The 16,378-nt window shown below is 32.1% G+C and overlaps 5 protein-coding genes across 7 annotated transcripts; 3 read left to right on the plus strand and 2 right to left on the minus strand.

Annotated features, from left to right (window-relative positions):
• Positions 1–116: 116 nt before the first annotated feature.
• LOC111419780 (DNA-directed RNA polymerase II subunit Rpb4-like) lies at positions 117–6,366 on the plus strand. Of its 2 annotated transcripts, none has more exons than XM_023052647.2 (3): positions 117–388; positions 5,902–6,082; positions 6,145–6,366. In XM_023052647.2, exons 1-3 carry the CDS (start codon positions 322–324, stop codon positions 6,317–6,319), a joined length of 423 nt encoding a protein of 140 aa, XP_022908415.1. In that variant the 5' UTR covers positions 117–321; the 3' UTR covers positions 6,320–6,366. The 2 variants fall into 2 exon arrangements, with proteins under 2 accessions (XP_022908415.1, XP_022908414.1); XM_023052646.2 differs by lacking the exons at positions 5,902–6,082; positions 6,145–6,366 and adding exons at positions 443–1,295; positions 1,346–1,877 and having other exon boundaries at positions 177–388.
• On the minus strand, positions 6,358–7,854 carry LOC139430042 (putative protein MSS51 homolog, mitochondrial). The gene has a single exon (XM_071196635.1). It carries the CDS (start codon positions 7,761–7,763, stop codon positions 6,438–6,440), a length of 1,326 nt encoding a protein of 441 aa, XP_071052736.1. The 5' UTR covers positions 7,764–7,854; the 3' UTR covers positions 6,358–6,437.
• A 205-nt stretch (positions 7,855–8,059) lies between these two features.
• On the plus strand, positions 8,060–8,631 carry LOC111419777 (RNA polymerase II subunit RpII18). Its single transcript, XM_023052643.2, has one exon. It carries the CDS (start codon positions 8,170–8,172, stop codon positions 8,563–8,565), a length of 396 nt encoding a protein of 131 aa, XP_022908411.1. The 5' UTR covers positions 8,060–8,169; the 3' UTR covers positions 8,566–8,631.
• An 851-nt stretch (positions 8,632–9,482) lies between these two features.
• On the minus strand, positions 9,483–16,276 carry LOC111419785 (RNA polymerase II elongation factor). The gene is made up of 3 exons (XM_023052651.2): positions 16,027–16,276; positions 15,232–15,619; positions 9,483–15,182 (listed from the first exon to the last, which is right to left on the minus strand). Exons 1-3 carry the CDS (start codon positions 16,093–16,095, stop codon positions 14,758–14,760), a joined length of 882 nt encoding a protein of 293 aa, XP_022908419.1. The 5' UTR covers positions 16,096–16,276; the 3' UTR covers positions 9,483–14,757.
• On the plus strand, positions 9,689–14,366 carry LOC111419786 (lethal (2) 34Fc). Of its 2 annotated transcripts, XM_023052653.2 has the most exons (4): positions 9,689–10,009; positions 10,145–10,270; positions 10,500–10,594; positions 14,231–14,366. In XM_023052653.2, exons 1-4 carry the CDS (start codon positions 9,689–9,691, stop codon positions 14,298–14,300), a joined length of 612 nt encoding a protein of 203 aa, XP_022908421.2. In that variant the 3' UTR covers positions 14,301–14,366. The 2 variants fall into 2 exon arrangements, with proteins under 2 accessions (XP_022908421.2, XP_022908423.2); XM_023052655.2 differs by lacking the exon at positions 10,145–10,270.
• Positions 16,277–16,378: the final 102 nt, after the last annotated feature.

Consider the following 16,378-nt stretch of genomic DNA (forward strand, 5'->3'; position numbering starts at 1 on the left):
TGATTATTGTATTAAATAAATTAAATAAAGCCCTTAAATATCCCTAAAAATTTTCTTAAATGTTAATGACGTTACCTTGAACAATATTATTTTATTATACAAATTTTAATTCAAATATTATCTAATTCAACATATTTGTATTAATATTTGTATTACAGGAATTGATATTTCCCGCCATTAAATTACTAATTATCAATCAATAGATGGTGCCATCATAAACGTCACAAACAAATCCATTTTATGCCTATTTTCTAACCTCAAAATATCTCTAAAAACTTGTCAAGTAATTTAGTGCTTTATAATAATAAACAGGCTTAAACGATGGCTGCACCGAGTTCTAATACCGATTTAACCGAAGAGGATGCCGCTGATTTACAATTTCCTAAAGGTAAATAAATTTAAAAATGTTAATATAAATACTGGAAATGGAAATGATTTCCAGACGATGGTTTAGTAACTACAAATAAAATAACGGCCGATTGTATAAACTGTTACCAAAGTTTAAATGACCGGTTCATTTTATGTGCGAAATGTGATTTGTGCATATGCTGTTCATGTTTTGCATCTGGCGTCGAGTTCGATAGCCATAAAAACGATCATCCCTATCGAGTAATGCGATACGATTTCCCGCTGTACGAACACTCTGATTGGACAGCCCAGGAGGAGTTGCTTTTATTAGACGGTTTATTATCCTTGGGAAATTACAAGAATATTTCAAAAAAATTAACAAATCGTACTCCAGATGATATAAAAAGCCATTACGAATATTTTTATTTATTAAAAAAAGGTCATTCTTCTTTACCCGAAATTTCCTCGCATGAAAATTCAGAATTTATTAATCCCGCCGTTCCATTTCGTTTTCGTGTCGTGGATATCGAAGAACCCCCAAGATACGCAGCCACTTCGGCTTCGTATCATTCTGTTGCCGGTTATAATGCAGCAAGATCTGATTTCGAATTAGATTATGATATGAATGCGGAAGATTTGATAGCAAATTTAGATTTTGTCGATTCTGATGATCCAAATTATCAGATTTTAACCGATTTACAATGCGCCTTGATACAAATTTATAATTGGCGGTTACGCGAACGTCTCCGGAGACGCAAAATTATTCGCAACCACGGATTAATTCTATTAAGAAAAATTACCGCTTGGTTACACCGTTATGATTCAACGATTACTCAACCCGTGTATAATCGTTTAACAAAGTTTATGCAATGCCATAATGGACAAGATTTTGAGTATCTTATGGAAGGATTACACCGAGCTGGGGAACTCAAAATACATATAGCAAGGTAAAAATTTAATTTTATTAAAAAAATTTTTAATCGAACCGAATTTTTAGGTTATGTGATTTTCATAAACGCGGAATAAAATCGTTAAAGGAAGCTCGACTTTACTTAAATTTGAAACAACAACGGGAAGAAAATATGCGCGATTTAAAGACGTTTTATGCGAATCCAATTTTTAATTTTAAATTTCGTGGTTTATCTTCCGACGGGCATCATCATCACGGAGTGTCGCAACCGGCGAAAAAACGGGGTACTTTTACCCCGCTTGATGTGATTGGTATGCCAGGTTTGGAGAAATTATTACCGAAAGAACGGGATTTGTGTAGAAACTGTCGATTGGCGCCGCTGAGCTATTTGGAGTTAAAAGCTACGTTGATTGGGGAAAATAATAAATTGGGGTATTTAAAATTGTTGACTGCAAGGAGATTGTTAAAAATTGATGTTAACAAAACGAGGAGATTGTATGATTTTTTAGTTGACGAAGGATATATTACAAAAGGATAAAAAAAGTATTGTAATATAACTTAAATAAGTTTTTACTGAACTTGAATATAAAGAATATATATGTATATTATGAAATTCAAACTATTTTTATTTATCCCACGTCTCTCAAGACGGCTAAATCCGAATGATTCTAGGTCTTGTGTTAGTTTTAGTGATAGTGCTAGTTCAAAACTAGAACTAACACTACTATCCATGCAAAAAGTCAAGGCCCCTCACTTTAGAGATCGATATCTTCGTAACCGCTCGATGGAAAAAATTGCGGTCAAGTTTATTGTAATCAGTGAACATTTCTGCGTATCACATGTTAATTTGGAAATTTTCGGGTCCGCGATTTTTCTTTTATCACGAGTTAAGCGAAAAAAGTACCCGATTTTTGAAAGTGCCAGCTACCTTGTCTATTTTGCGATTTTTTTTCTCCAAAACTATTTGACGAAAAAAATTCAAATTTGAATTGGTGGTAAACCGATGTGTTCTTAATGTGGGGCATATTTTATTTTTTCGATATTCCATATAGTTTCGCGGAAAATCGTAGATTAGTAGGATGCGGTTATTTCGAAAACCACCTGGCGGATTTCAACGCTGTTTTTACCAAAATATGTTAAATAATGTCGGTTGTCGGATTCCATTATGAGATTTTCAAAATGAGGACTCCCTAATATTTTAAGAGCGATTTAATGGAATTACAAATTAAAGAGAAACAGAAATAAGCTATGCGGGGAGAGAAGGGTTCCGTCCAATCGGAACAGATGGTTTGTCCCAGACAGTACGTCGCGCTTTTATCTTACCTACATAAAGAAATAAGGCGCGACGTCCTGTCTGGGACGCACCATCTGTTCCGATTGGACGGAAACCCCGTCACCCCGCAGAGCTTATGTCTGTTTCTCTTTAATTTATCATTCCATTAAATCGCTCTTAAAAAATTAGGGAACTCTAATTTTGAAAAACTGACAAGGGAATCCAATAACCGACATTATTTGACATATTTTGGTCAAATCAGCGAGGAAATCCACCCAGCCGTTTTCGACATAACAGCGTCTTACTAAACCGCGATTTTCCGCGAAAATGTATGAAATATCGAAAAAATAAAATATGCCACTCATTAAGAACACACCAGGCTACCACCTGTTCAAAATTAAAATTTTTTCGTACGATAGTTTTCGAGAAAAAAAATTGCAAAGTTAACAAAGTTGCCGGTACCGTAAAAAATCGTGTACTTTTTGCATTTAATTCGCGATAAAAGGAAAATCGTAGATCCGAAAATTTTCAAATTAACATATGTTACGTAGAAATGTTCAGTGATTACAACAAACTTTGTCGCAATTTTTTTTATCGAGCGGTTGCGAAGATATCGATCTATAAAGTGAGGGGCCTTGACTTTTTGCACGGATAGTAGACCTAATCCTAACTAGCGCTACCTAGCATTATCACTAGAACTAACTAGTTAGTAACTTTCTAGGTCTAGTTTTGCAGCACATATGCAGCACAGTGATATCTAATGCTAACTAGCGCTACCTAGCACTGTCACTAAAACTAACATTTGACTTAGAACTAGAAACATTCGAGTTTAGCCACACGTCTCTCAAGACGGCTAAACCAGAATGATTCTAGGTCTTGTTTTACTTCTAGTGATAATGCTAATGTAAAACTAGAACTAACACTAGACGTAGAACTAGAAATATTCGGGTCTGAAGACGCACGGATAAACCCGAATCTTTTTAGTTCTAGGTCTTGTGTTAGTTCTAGTTTTAATTCAATAAGAATATGCAACACAGTGATACCTAATGCTAACTAGCGCTACCTAACATTGTCACTAGAACTAACATTTGACTTAGAACTAGAAGCATTCGAGTTTAGCCGCACGTCTCTCAAAACGGCCAAACCCGAATGATTCTGTTATAGTTCTTGTCTTAGTGCTAGTGCAAAACTAGAACTAACAAATATAGAGGGTGATTTATTAGCTCACCATCAAACTTTGACATATTATAGCTAATCCAATTACCAAAAAAAAATGTTAATGAACATATGTCCTATTTCAATTATTTACGAAATTATAACACTTTAAAGTTTTAATTTTTACATCATAATTAACTTCAATATTTTTTTTAAAACACATAAATATTACAAATATTGTTCAAAATAGACTCCTTCTGCTAGAATACATGCTTCACAACGACGAATTAAAGAGTTCTTCAGCCCATCTAAAATGTCTGGTTGATTTCTTATTTCAGTAGCAGCCATTTGTATTCTGTTTAATAACTGTTCTCGTGTGTTAATTTCCACTTGATACACAATTTGTTTCATTTAACCCCATAAGTAGAAATCCAATGGATTAAGGTTGCGGGATCTAGGTGGCCAAGCAAATGGACCATTATTACCAATCCTCTTGTTTGAAAAGTATTGGTTTAACCACTCTTCCGCGATGAGGTGGGGCACCATCGTGCTGGTACCACATATTTTGAATTACATTAAGAGGTATATCTTCAAGGAAATCAAACCATAGCTTTGTTCGTTGGGACTGCACTACTTGCACTAAGCAGGTTCGTTGGGGATAGTGCAGTTTAGTGCAGTTGCACTCATACTGTTCGTTGGGCCATGTGCAGTGCAATTTAGTGCAGCCAGTGCAAGTTAGTGCAGATTTTGTTGCACCTGCTTTCGATTAAGTTCTATAAGTGCAGTGTAACTAAAATGGCGGAATATTTGAAAGCGTGTTTTGTAATAATTAATATTAATACTAAATATTAAGAAATAAAACCTTATAATAATTAATATTTGTTGTATTAGAGAACACAGTATATTCAATCCCAGTAGAGGCAGTAGAAAACTACCCCTACTTTTTCGAAATAATTTAAAAATAATAATAATAATTGATGAATCGCTACTACAAAAACATTCTGCAATGATTTCATTTTCCACGAGTATTTCGCTGACAATCTCCTGTTCGTCCATTTCAAATATTATACACTTTTTTTTATAAAAATCTGTTCGTTGCGACCACGGTTTATATACTTTTCTGACCTGCACCAACCTGCACTAAGTTGACATGACATTGCACTGACTTACACTTCGTTGCACTATGACGTCATACGAGTGCCATGTCGTGCAGAGTAGTGCAGTCCCAACGAACAAAGCTCATGATTCATCTGTCCAGAGAACATTTGAAATGAAGTCATTATTTTGGGCAAGTTGCTGCAATAACCATTCACAAAATCCTAATCGTTTCTGATTATCTCTTAGCTGTAGAGCTTGAACATTCTGTTTGCGATACGGATGAAGGACTTCGCGGTTCAATACAAGCCATGCAAAATTTTGACTTACATGTATGTTGATGAAAGGATTATCAATGACATACGCACTGTATGCGGTCGAATAGCTTTTGCTGGAGCAGGATTACCTGTTTCTCAAAGTCTTCTGAAAGAATTGCTAAAAACTGAATAATATGGCAAATGACGCTGTGGAAATCTTTCTTGATATTCTCGTACTGATTGTCGAGCATTTCCATTGCAAAAACCATACACGAAAATTATATCAGCATACTCTTCAGTGCTATAAGCGTATATTTTGAGTTTCTTCATGTATGTAATAATTAAATCTAACAGCAACACCTTGTTTTTGTTGAATGTTTGATTTTACCTTTGATTATATATAATATGGATTGAGCCAACGAGAGAGATAGCTTGCGCAAGGTGATCGAACCGAGATAGACATAGAAGCGTACTGCCATATAATGGGTGTACTGATAGAAGTGAGATAGATATAGAAGCGTACTGACATATAATATATCTATCTTTGTTACACTTTCACATTATCGCTTTCCATCTGCGTCTATTCACCTTGAGCAACATTTTTGTTAGTAGTTATATTCAGTTAGCTCAATCCATATTATATATAATCAAAGGATTTTACTGACTATGTATAAATTCGATGCAGAAAACTGTAATTTTTTTTTTTTGTAATTGGATTAGCTATCATATGTCAAAGTTTGATGGTGAGCTAATAAATCACCCTCCCGTATTATGAAATTCAAACTTTTTTTTATTTATTACAATTTAAACCCAAGATACCTAATTTATTAGATTTTAATCTAAATAAAATAATTTTTCTGCAGAATTTGAAAACGCTGAAACTTTATTAATCTCCGAAGTCCACATGTTATTAGAGCACCGAAAGGCTCAAAACGAATCCGCGGAGGATGAACAAGAATTCTCAGACGTTTTTATGAAAACCTTAACGTACACCGACCGATTTCGAAAGTTTAAAAATAAAGAAGTTATTTCTGCCGTTCGAAAGTAAGTTTTCTAACTTTAAACTTATAATATTTTAATGAATTTCCTTTATTATTTCGTTTTAGTTTATTGAGTCAAAAGAAATTACATAAATTCGAATTGGCGGCTATAGCAAATTTGTGCCCAGAAACGGCGGAAGAAGCAAAATCGCTTATCCCATCGCTTGAGGGACGCTTTGAGGACGAAGATCTTCAGGCCCTTTTGGAGGATATCCAAACAAAACGAAGCATACAGTATTAAATTTAGGTTAAGATTTTGGTTTGGATTTAATAAACAAGTTAAGAAATTATTATTTATTTCTAATTAACATAACCTCAAAATAAATTAGATGAATAAATATTTCAATTAAATTGGAAAATTAAATTAATAGTGTTGTTTCAGAATCTTTTTTACATTTCTTTTTGGCAATAAACATATACTTGCACATATAAAAAACGGGTTCTTTTGAATTCCAATCTCTGCAACTTTTAATTGAAGAAAAAGGATTTTCACAAATATCCATGATAACTTCAATATTATTTTCCGCATTTGCTAAGATTTCTTTATCCTTTATCATTTCATTTTTTGTATATGAAGTAAGAACAACGGGAACATCCTCGTAATGAATTAACGTTGGGATTGATAATTTCCATTGATCTTCTGGTAAACCAGCAAATTCGTGGAGACCACAACTAAACGCAAAAACGATATCTGGTTTTTCTAAAATATCAATGATGTCGTGATATTTACTACCAAAGTATTTGATAATGATTTTATCTTCATTTGTGTTTTGTTGTTGTATGTTTTGATCTAACATTGCTGGTCCTATAAAATAATATTTAATGGTACCATCGATTTCAGGTATCCAATGTCGGATGATTTTTGTAGCGAGTAACCAATCGGTTAACAATTCGTTTAAATCCGCACCAACAATATGGATAATCAAATCAGATTTAATGGTTTTTGTGACTTTTAAAGCATGTAAAATGTTTAAACCTAAAACTACACATAGAGTTTTAGCTATTTGAAGAGCTTCTCCTTTTTCCTCCAGTGTTAAATAATCATATAATACTTCATGAACTGATGTTTGGAGATGTTTTTGAATGTCTTTGCAACATTTCAATTCATTGTTATCAACCGGTTCAAATTCTACATAAGTTATATCTCTTGTGCGCAAATATTGATCTGTTATTAAACCTAATCTTAATTCGTTACAATATTTATTATGTTTCTTATAATCTTCTTCTTCATGTTCTTTAGAGCAATAACAAACGTTAAGACATTTCTCACAACAATAAAGATCTTTTGTTGTAAAACACACTGAACAAACCCTCGGATGCAAAGTCATCATTTCTTCATGTACGTACAGCTCACGATTTAAGTCTGTTTTCCATGCGATTTGTAGCGCAACTTTGAAATTACAAAAGTCCTCAAAATTACCTTTAAAATCTTCTAATTTTATCTTACATTTGCGAATTATCCGACAAAACGGTTTGTGAAATGAGCGCCAGTCGAAACATTGATGCTCATGTGAACAATAAGCTGCAATTTTACACTTCGAACAACGTTTTATCGTTGGTGATGCTTTCAAACATATTAAACAAGCTTGATTGTAAAAGATTTTTACATTATTCCTATCAACTTCCTTTGTCACTAGGGAATATTTTCCGGGTGAATCGCAATATAATCCCGATTTTGAAAACATAATTTTTGGTTATTATTATATTATAAATAAGGATAACTTATTTCTCAAACACTCGATAAACACCCAACCAACCTAACCTAAAAGATTTTTATACACAGATACCAACCTAAATGTTTTAAAAATCATAACATGAATTATGACTATATTCAATAAAACTATCTTATTGATTTTAATAAATATATTATATTTATTTTCAAACAAACCGAACGTGATGAAATATCACATAAAAACCGTTAAATCTTGATATATTTTGATCACCGTTTCAGTTGGTAACAATATAAATCAAAATGCCACTAGACAATGTTGTTTAAGGTTATGTTCTTTTTAGTATCACCTTGGAATCATCGTTTCTAACAATTTTGTATCATAAAGCTTCATTAAACATTAAAAGAATCTTATTAAAACGATGGCCGATGACGAATATGACGCGGACGACGTTCAAGATGAATTCGATGACGATGTAGACGACGAAAACATCGATGATTTAGAACAACATGAGGAAGAAGGTGATAACATTGATATTCTTCAGCCGGGACAGGCAGGAGGAGGTGTTCCGAAACACAAAAGAATAACGACCAAGTATATGACGAAATATGAAAGGGCGAGGGTTTTAGGGACGCGCGCGTTGCAAATTGCAATGTGCGCCCCGGTTATGGTTGAGCTGGAGGGTGAAACGGATCCGTTACAAATCGCTATGAAAGAGTTAAAACAAAGGAAAATTCCGATTATTATTAGGAGATATTTGCCAGATCATTCGTATGAAGATTGGGCGATTGATGAATTAATTATTATCGATCATTAACTTTTAAGATTTATTGGTTGTAGTTTATGATTTTTTAAAATAAATTTATATTTTTATTGATTCTAATTATTTCTTTTTGTAAATTTGATTGTTTTAAATTTTTAAATAGCTACAATATTAGAAATGATTTTAGTGATTGAAAAGTGAGGTTATGCGGTAATTTGAACTTAAAATTGATTTCAAATTTAAAATGTTTTATTTAATTCTCCAATGTGGCCTATACTCATCTTTCTCACACTTTTATAATGGCATATAACAACGTTTAGATGATATACTAACAATATTTGTAAAACGTCAAAAACATCTCCGATAAATTTTTGTATAATTACAATTCTTTCTCTAGTAAAACTCGATGAGACTCAATATAACTTATGTTAAAATTAATTTATTTCAATTTTTTTATTTCTTTAAACTTTATTATCTAATAACTTTTTTCTACTTGATTTTTTAACTATCAAACAACTTTTTTCTATTTGATTTAAAAATTATTGCATAATCAGAGTTGATATTAACAGCCGTCCATCAAATTGCCAAATAACCTGACATCGTTGCTCCACACTTAATCATGAATTATCTAACGCCCCCCTTCCAATTGCTGTTAAGAAGTGGAAAAGAAAATTGAAAGTATCTCTATAACATTCTAACAAATACAAATACCTTTTCAAATAGTGCTTCGCTTCGGCTTGGAGTCAACCACTTAAGGTAAGTAAATGTTAAGACGTTAAACTCTTTTAATTCTTCGGTTGCAAATTTTCGCAACACTCTGACACAGATTCCAGTTAAATTACAAAAAAAACTTTAGATTTTAAACGATGCTCAAACCACAAAGATTATAAGATTGTTTTTACTTTTTCAAAAAGCAAGATTTTATCACTTCCGGTTATATTTTAGAATAATCTTGTTTAAAAAAACAACCATTACATAATTAATTACTTTAATTCCTTCCTTTCTTTCACTGTTCAAAGTGATACAATGGACTTTACAACAAAAAAAAATAGATCATTTCAAGGTTTTACTAACCTAATACGTTCTTATGAGAAGGTCAAGAATAGAGAATAAAGAAAACTTTCACACTTTTAGTTCAATTTTATCGACTCAAAGTTGCTTTTTATTTCCAGCAAGAATGGGTTCTAAATTAATTTTGATACCTTTATTGGCGTTAATTCCGGTGACATTAAGTTACTCGGGTGGCGCACCGGAAGCGGTGTGTGAAGATATGACACCGAAACATCCAAATCCGCCGCAACCACCAAAAACGTTCCCTTACAAAGTTAGCGTAAGCGAAAACGAGATTAAATCTGGTGGAAGAACGCAAATTACCATTTCCGGTGACGGATATAAAGGATTTTTGTTACAAGTTAGAGATGGGGATAAACCTGTGGGAAGTTTCCAAATTCCGGATGATCATCGATATGCGAAAACCATTAATTGTTCAGGAAAAAGGGTAAAATATTTAGTGTAAAATTCATTAAAATAGTGGTTGGTTATCACACAAATGTTGAAAATTGGCTTTTCTCGAAAAAGATTAAAAAAAAAGGATTAAATTAAGATTAGGATTGAAGTTTAGGAATTCTTGCAGAATTTTGAACCATTATTGGTAAGGATTGGTAAAATGTTCGCAGAGTTTATGCATAATATAATCAAACTGGACATCAGTCCACTTTTTCCTCAACTGAGGCCTCAAGGTTCGGCCACAGTGCTTAATGTAAGTCATAAAATTCGTCACATCGCGCGTTTTTTGAAGGCCATTTTTGTGCACCATGCCTATCATAGCACCTAATTAAAAAAAAACCTATTTTTAAAACTAAAGCCAAAAATAAATCGGGTGATTTCAATCATGCTACAAAAATTTAACAAGCTTTTACATTTATTTTGTAACTTTTACGTCTAATTAATGTATAAATTTAAATTTTATTTTATTTTTTTCTTTTCAGAATGCAGCAACGCATAAGAACTCGGCCACAAAGAAGGAATTAACCTTGGATTGGACAGCTCCGCGTGGATCCAAAGGAAAAGATTACGTCATTTAGTAAGTTGTCTTTTTATGGCACGATTAAAAATCCTATTATAGGATTTTGACATTTTCAATGTCATTATGTAGTAATAAACATAAATAGCTAATGTAATGAATTAAATATGAATTCTATTCACACATATTTTCGGGCGTTAGGGTATTCTAAATTAACGCTTTGGCGTCTTCAGTGTTACTCTAGTTATATTTGTTATTCAGCACTAGATTATTGTATATTTTTATTGAGCTATAACGAACATTGCCTTCCCCATAATAGTCCATTATATCGAGGTTTTACTCTAATTGCAAATTATATTGACATGTTGCATTTTATGTGGTTTCTATGGAAATATATTTTAGTATATTGCATCTTAAGTGAAATTGAAGACGTTAGAGCAACAACGGTACATGCCACACAACTAACTTTTTGAGAAAATCAACATTTTAATTTGTAATTAAATCGTGAAATAATAAGAAGTAAGATAAAAATTCTATAACATTTACTATTTGAAACTTGCTTATTTCTCTTCGATGAAAACTGAAGATTTTTTTTTGAAAAACAGCGCTTTCAATGACAAAATTTAATTTATGTCAAAATAGTGTGGCTTAGACCCTTATTACACGAAAATGTATTCAAAAATGATAAGTCGAGAAGGTAGTCCAGTAGCTATTACCTAAGACATCAAATTCATAATGGCAACACTAAAGAGTCCGAATAAGTGAAAATTTGAAATAAAAATAACTAGATAAGAACAAAAACACATTTAATTCATGAAATAGTCACAACAAACAAAAAAACAAAAAATAACACAATAAACATTATTAAATTTTCTAATAAATTAAGATGAATTTTATTTTACTTTTCGTCGTCAATGTCGCTGAAGTTGTCTAAATGTTCTATGTCATCATCTATAGTCGGTGCACTATTTACATTATTATTTTCACCAACACCAATCTCCCTATAAAAATTTTGATAAATCGGAGGTATATACTTTAGAAGTGCGAAAAGATTGGATAGTTTCTTTTGGTTTAATTGAATGGGAGCATCATATTTTTTTTTTAAATCTATTATTAACATATTTACACATCTTCTTATACCTCTTTTACCTATATTTACTGTTTTATATTCTTCGTTCCAAATGTGTTTAAAGAACATTACATTTGGATTGTCTTGTACAAATTTAAAAGCACAGATTTTACTGAAATTCAGCTTATCCTTATTATCAGCCGCAGTTTTTTTTGTTATTTTCATCTGTAGGTCTTTAAAAGATAAAATGTCTTCTTGTTCAAGTATAATAACATTGAAAGGATTCTTCCTTTTTGCTTTTAAAACAGCTTGGTACCAATCCTCAGGACAATATACTTGTTTTAAATAGTTGCGCTTGTATTTTTCTATAACTGCAAAATCACGATCAGATGGAAGATGCGTGTGACCGACTACTAAAAATCTGCGCTCTATGCTCTTAAAAAAATTTTCTCGTATTAGTTGTTGTCATAAACAAACAATGGTCCAATTTTTATTTTGACCTGCGCAATTATCGCTATATACAATAAGCTTTGTATACTGATCATTGCAATTTTTCTTAAAATGTTTGTATAAAATGCTAGCAATTTCATCGCTGCCTCGCTTGGCTACATTTTCAGGCCACATGTACATATATCCTCTATACAGTCATGTATTCCTAAGTTGTAAGTCCACGCTTTTCTTAGATAAAAAGCAGGTCCAACCGTTAAATTTGGTACTGGTAGAACCTGCTGTAAATCGAAACTTAAGACGAGGGTATCTCGTGTGTTTTTAGCTTTTTCTATTTCTTCTTTGAGACATGTTTGTAGCTCTTCTGCCCTACAATGATGTAGTTCAAGTTCAGTCTTAAAGGTGTCTGCTAATTCGCCTTTACTTAAAGCGTGTTTTATTTGTATGTTGAGAAAGTCACATGTTTTGCAAGTGTCGGTTTTAGGGAGTTTGAATCCAATATTGAACTCATTACAAAACACGTTTCTGTAGTAACTTTCTTTTACGGCATGTAAACCTTTGTCTTCACACCATTCAAGGTAATAATCATGGTACAGAGCAGAAAGATAAGTCTTGATCTATGTACACTTTATCAGGATTTTTTTGTCTACTGTAGTGACTGGTGTATTTAGGAATTGAATTGATGTGTGCCTTCACATTATCACGATCAGCATCACTAATCTTATTTGCCCTGTTCTGGTGTTTACCACGTTGGTCACTTTTGCTAATTTGTTCATACAAAAGCTGAATTCTTTTTTTTGATTTTTGTAAGCCATGCACTGCAAGAAATTCTTGCTTGCACACCTTGATATCAACGCCATTAACTTTTACAAAGTATTGTATAGTAACTTTGCGTGACGATACTTCTTTTTTTGTTTTCTTAGGGTATAACCTTTTTTTCGGTACAGATTTCATTTGCGAAAAAAGGTAAATATTTTGTTTGTTGTAATCCGCTAAGTCCCAAAAAGTGTTGAAAATGTGCATCTCTTTTCCTTCTAAAGCATTTCGACATTTTCGGCGACAGTCGCACGAAGGTCCAAGTTCTCGTTCAGCTACTTGCTTTTGTCGTTTATTCACATATTTGTGACCCAAATTTCGTTTAATCTTTCTTTTATTTCTAACCTGCCTTGCAAAGTTTGCCTTGCGCTTTCTTGAAGGAATAGCTTTAGGTGGCGTGTGAAAAGAAATTCTTTTATTTAAAGAACGCGGACCTTCAAGATTAGTAAAACCATTTTCCTAAAAATAGTACTAAGTAGTTTCAGATATTTTCGAAGGCATAAAGGGATAAGTCACAATATTATTACTAAATTATTATTTTTAAAATTTCTTAAAATTATTACTAATATATTATGTATCTATAGGGTGATTCTCTATCGATGCGACAAACTTCAGCAGATGATTCTCTGTCGAAAATTAAGGCCAGTTTTTATTATGAACCATAAGCGCCTTCTGCTCCCCTGAGTCACCCTGTATAATTTTTAAAGCATTTTGAACCAAAGAATAGGAAAATATAAAATAAATATAAAAAAAACTAAAATAAAATAAGTCACATTAATTTAACTGAAGAAGGGAATAAGCCACATATTTTAAAACTTACCTGTCTATATTCGTCTGAAGAAGTTTCATTTGCACTATCGTCAGACCCAAGGTCTAAGTCACTATCACTTTCTGAGTTTTCGTTGTGAAACGTTTTTTTTTGAGTCGGAAAACTGTTTGACGCCGCCATAATTTAATTTAATAACGCTAAATACGGCTTGTACCCTTTTTACATTAAAAAAACTGTATTTTAAGTTTAATGTAAAAACGATTTTCTCTATTTACGAACCTGTCAACGTTTTTTTATCGGAAGTTTTTGTTTTTTAAGTAAAAGTCATAGCCTACTGATATAAAAAAATTAAATAACTCACTTTTTTTAAATATGTGGCTTGTACCGTTGTTGCCGTAAGGTCTTCAATTCACTGTGGACCAAATTAATTCAACAAAAATGTAACTTTGTTACTTTTTCTCAGATTTCATAATCTTGTTCTGATTATTTTTGGACTCATTTCTTGTAAAACATATTATATGCAAAAATAAAAATCTTTAAAATCGAAAAATAGTAGGATTATAATCTGTTTAACATTCTTTTTTTTTGCTTTTAGTGTTACTGTTGCTACCGATGGTGAAGTTTACTGGGCTAGACAACCAACAGAAACTATTAAAGTTGCATAATTTATTATATAAATTTTTCCCGTTCTGCAGAAATAAATGGAATATTTTCCTTTTTACAAGAAAAAATGTTTTATTTTTTTCTTTTCAATCCAAAATCATTTCTTGACATCTCATTAGCCAAATACATAAAGTAAATATGGAAAAAACATGAAAATAATTTTTTAGTTCTCATGATGAGTCATAAATTTTACCAAAACGTATTTAACAAATAAAAAAAAACCTTCAGGTACACTTTATCCATAAAAAAAAAGTGAAAATTTAGACTTTAATTCTTGTCTTCATCATTTCTTTATTTACTATTATCTTTTTTTGTTGGATTTATTAATATAGGATAAAGCTAAACGCAATTTAAATTTACTTAACAATATACAACACGTCAAAAGAACGTGTGCGAAACTTTCAAAGAAACCTTAAAAAATATAAGATACCGGAAACTTACTCCTCCTTTTTTCTCATCTCAACAGAACTTCCAACGATTTCCACACTCATTACATAAAACAAACGTGGTCATTGGTTCGTCGGCGGAACGTGTTTGAATTTGATTGTAGGTGCAATTACGTTTTTTGCATTTTCCACATTTAAGAAGATCCGTTTTTGTACCTTGCGCTGTCGCCAATTGGGCGTCATTTATCGCTTCTTTTTTAAATCGTTCTCGTAGCGATTTTATTTCATCATTTGCCATTTCCTCAGCTGTCATCACTGCTAATCGAGCTGCCGGCAATGCCCCCACACGGAAATTCGTACGTAACATTGGATTTTTTACGTCTTTTAAATTTGCAATTCTTGATCTTATACGATTTTTATATCGCATATCTGTGTTTTTAAATTCTTGGTATATTGCTTCTTCAAGTTCTTCTGCCAATTCTTCAGTACTAGCACATCCTAAAAGTAAAAATTTTAACAAAATTATATAATTTAAGTATATTTTTACCTTCAAAGTCATTTCCATCAACTCTCAAAGCAGCGGCTAACATTTCCCTACATTTCAACCGAACTGCATCTGTTGTGTTTGAACTGCTCGGAAATTGACTAGGTAACTTTTTTCCGATTTCTTTATCCTCCTTAACTTTATTATCTTCTTTTTCTTTCTTCGGCTTTGTTGAACTACTGGTGCTGCTGCTGTTTGTATCTTTATTCGAGCCGGAGATAAATTTTTTCCAATTTTTAATGAGCGTCTTCGCCAGCGTTATAACTTCTTCATCTGTGCTAGATTTTCTCAAAGCATTTACGGTCATTCCAATTCGCGTTTTTGTTAAAACGTCCAAATTAATGTCTAACTTTTGTAGTTCTCTTAATAAATCTAATGCTTGTTCCTGACCCTTAAATTACAAAAAAAATTTTTTAGGTTAATTTTTAAAATGTCAAAAAAAAGTAAGGTTAGATTATACCAAAATTCTCGGTTTCATAACTTAACTCAAAATTAAAAAACAATTAAGCCAGAAATATTAAAATTATATTAGTATTTTTTAAAACTTTTATATTTCCCGCCAAACAAAACCATAAACAAAACGAACTAAAAAAATAAACCGAAAATAACATATTCTAATTAAGTTGGCAATGAGTTTTACTTAATCATATTACTTTTCTATTCATTTTAACGATAATTACAACCTTGCAATAATATTTTTTAATTGACTTATTGATAAATGTTCAAAAATTTACGCCAAGATTTAAATCGCAACTACAAACAATTCGTATCGTTTTATTAAAGAGGAAGTGTACGTACCGAACCGTCGGCCGACGTCATTTTCGTGAGCTTTTTCTGTATGCGCATCACTTCCTCTTCGACACTCATTGTTGTTCCGTTTTATTATCAAGAAAAACGAATCGAAACGAATGGTTTTTTTATAATCGGCACGTAAAGCCCCAAGAGCAAATGCCAGAATGGCTGACAAAAATGACAAGAGTCGCCGCCTGCCGCTTCCCGGACGCCAACGCATGCGCAACACAATTCCCCAATAAGAAGAAAAAAAGAACTACATAACAAAGATTTAAATTAATATTATTGTTTATATAACAAAAATTTAAAATTTATGATTCTTCCGATTATATTTCAAAGTTATTAACAAAAAATATTA

The sequence above is a fragment of the Onthophagus taurus genome, chromosome 6 (assembly GCF_036711975.1).
Source record: "Onthophagus taurus isolate NC chromosome 6, IU_Otau_3.0, whole genome shotgun sequence".
NCBI classification, from domain to species: domain Eukaryota; kingdom Metazoa; phylum Arthropoda; class Insecta; order Coleoptera; family Scarabaeidae; genus Onthophagus; species Onthophagus taurus.

Excerpts from the sequence above, each read along its gene's own strand:
- LOC111419780 (XM_023052646.2), top strand. The coding sequence starts at position 322 with ATGGCTGCACCGAGTTCTAATACCGATTTAACCGAAGAGGATGCCGCT. Across the intron at positions 389-442 it reads TGATTTACAATTTCCTAAAG|ACGATGGTTTAGTAACTACA; the intron begins GTAAATAAATTT and ends AATGATTTCCAG. Across the intron at positions 1,296-1,345 it reads CTCAAAATACATATAGCAAG|GTTATGTGATTTTCATAAAC; the intron begins GTAAAAATTTAA and ends CCGAATTTTTAG.
- LOC139430042 (XM_071196635.1), bottom strand. The coding sequence starts at position 7,763 with ATGTTTTCAAAATCGGGATTATATTGCGATTCACCCGGAAAATATTCC.
- LOC111419777 (XM_023052643.2), top strand. The coding sequence starts at position 8,170 with ATGGCCGATGACGAATATGACGCGGACGACGTTCAAGATGAATTCGAT.
- LOC111419786 (XM_023052653.2), top strand. The coding sequence starts at position 9,689 with ATGGGTTCTAAATTAATTTTGATACCTTTATTGGCGTTAATTCCGGTG. Across the intron at positions 10,010-10,144 it reads TTAATTGTTCAGGAAAAAGG|AATTTTGAACCATTATTGGT; the intron begins GTAAAATATTTA and ends GAATTCTTGCAG. Across the intron at positions 10,595-14,230 it reads GGAAAAGATTACGTCATTTA|TGTTACTGTTGCTACCGATG; the intron begins GTAAGTTGTCTT and ends TTTTGCTTTTAG.
- LOC111419785 (XM_023052651.2), bottom strand. The coding sequence starts at position 16,095 with ATGAGTGTCGAAGAGGAAGTGATGCGCATACAGAAAAAGCTCACGAAA. Across the intron at positions 15,620-16,026 it reads TGACGTCGGCCGACGGTTCG|GGTCAGGAACAAGCATTAGA; the intron begins GTACGTACACTT and ends TTGTAATTTAAG. Across the intron at positions 15,183-15,231 it reads TGATGGAAATGACTTTGAAG|GATGTGCTAGTACTGAAGAA; the intron begins GTAAAAATATAC and ends TTTTACTTTTAG.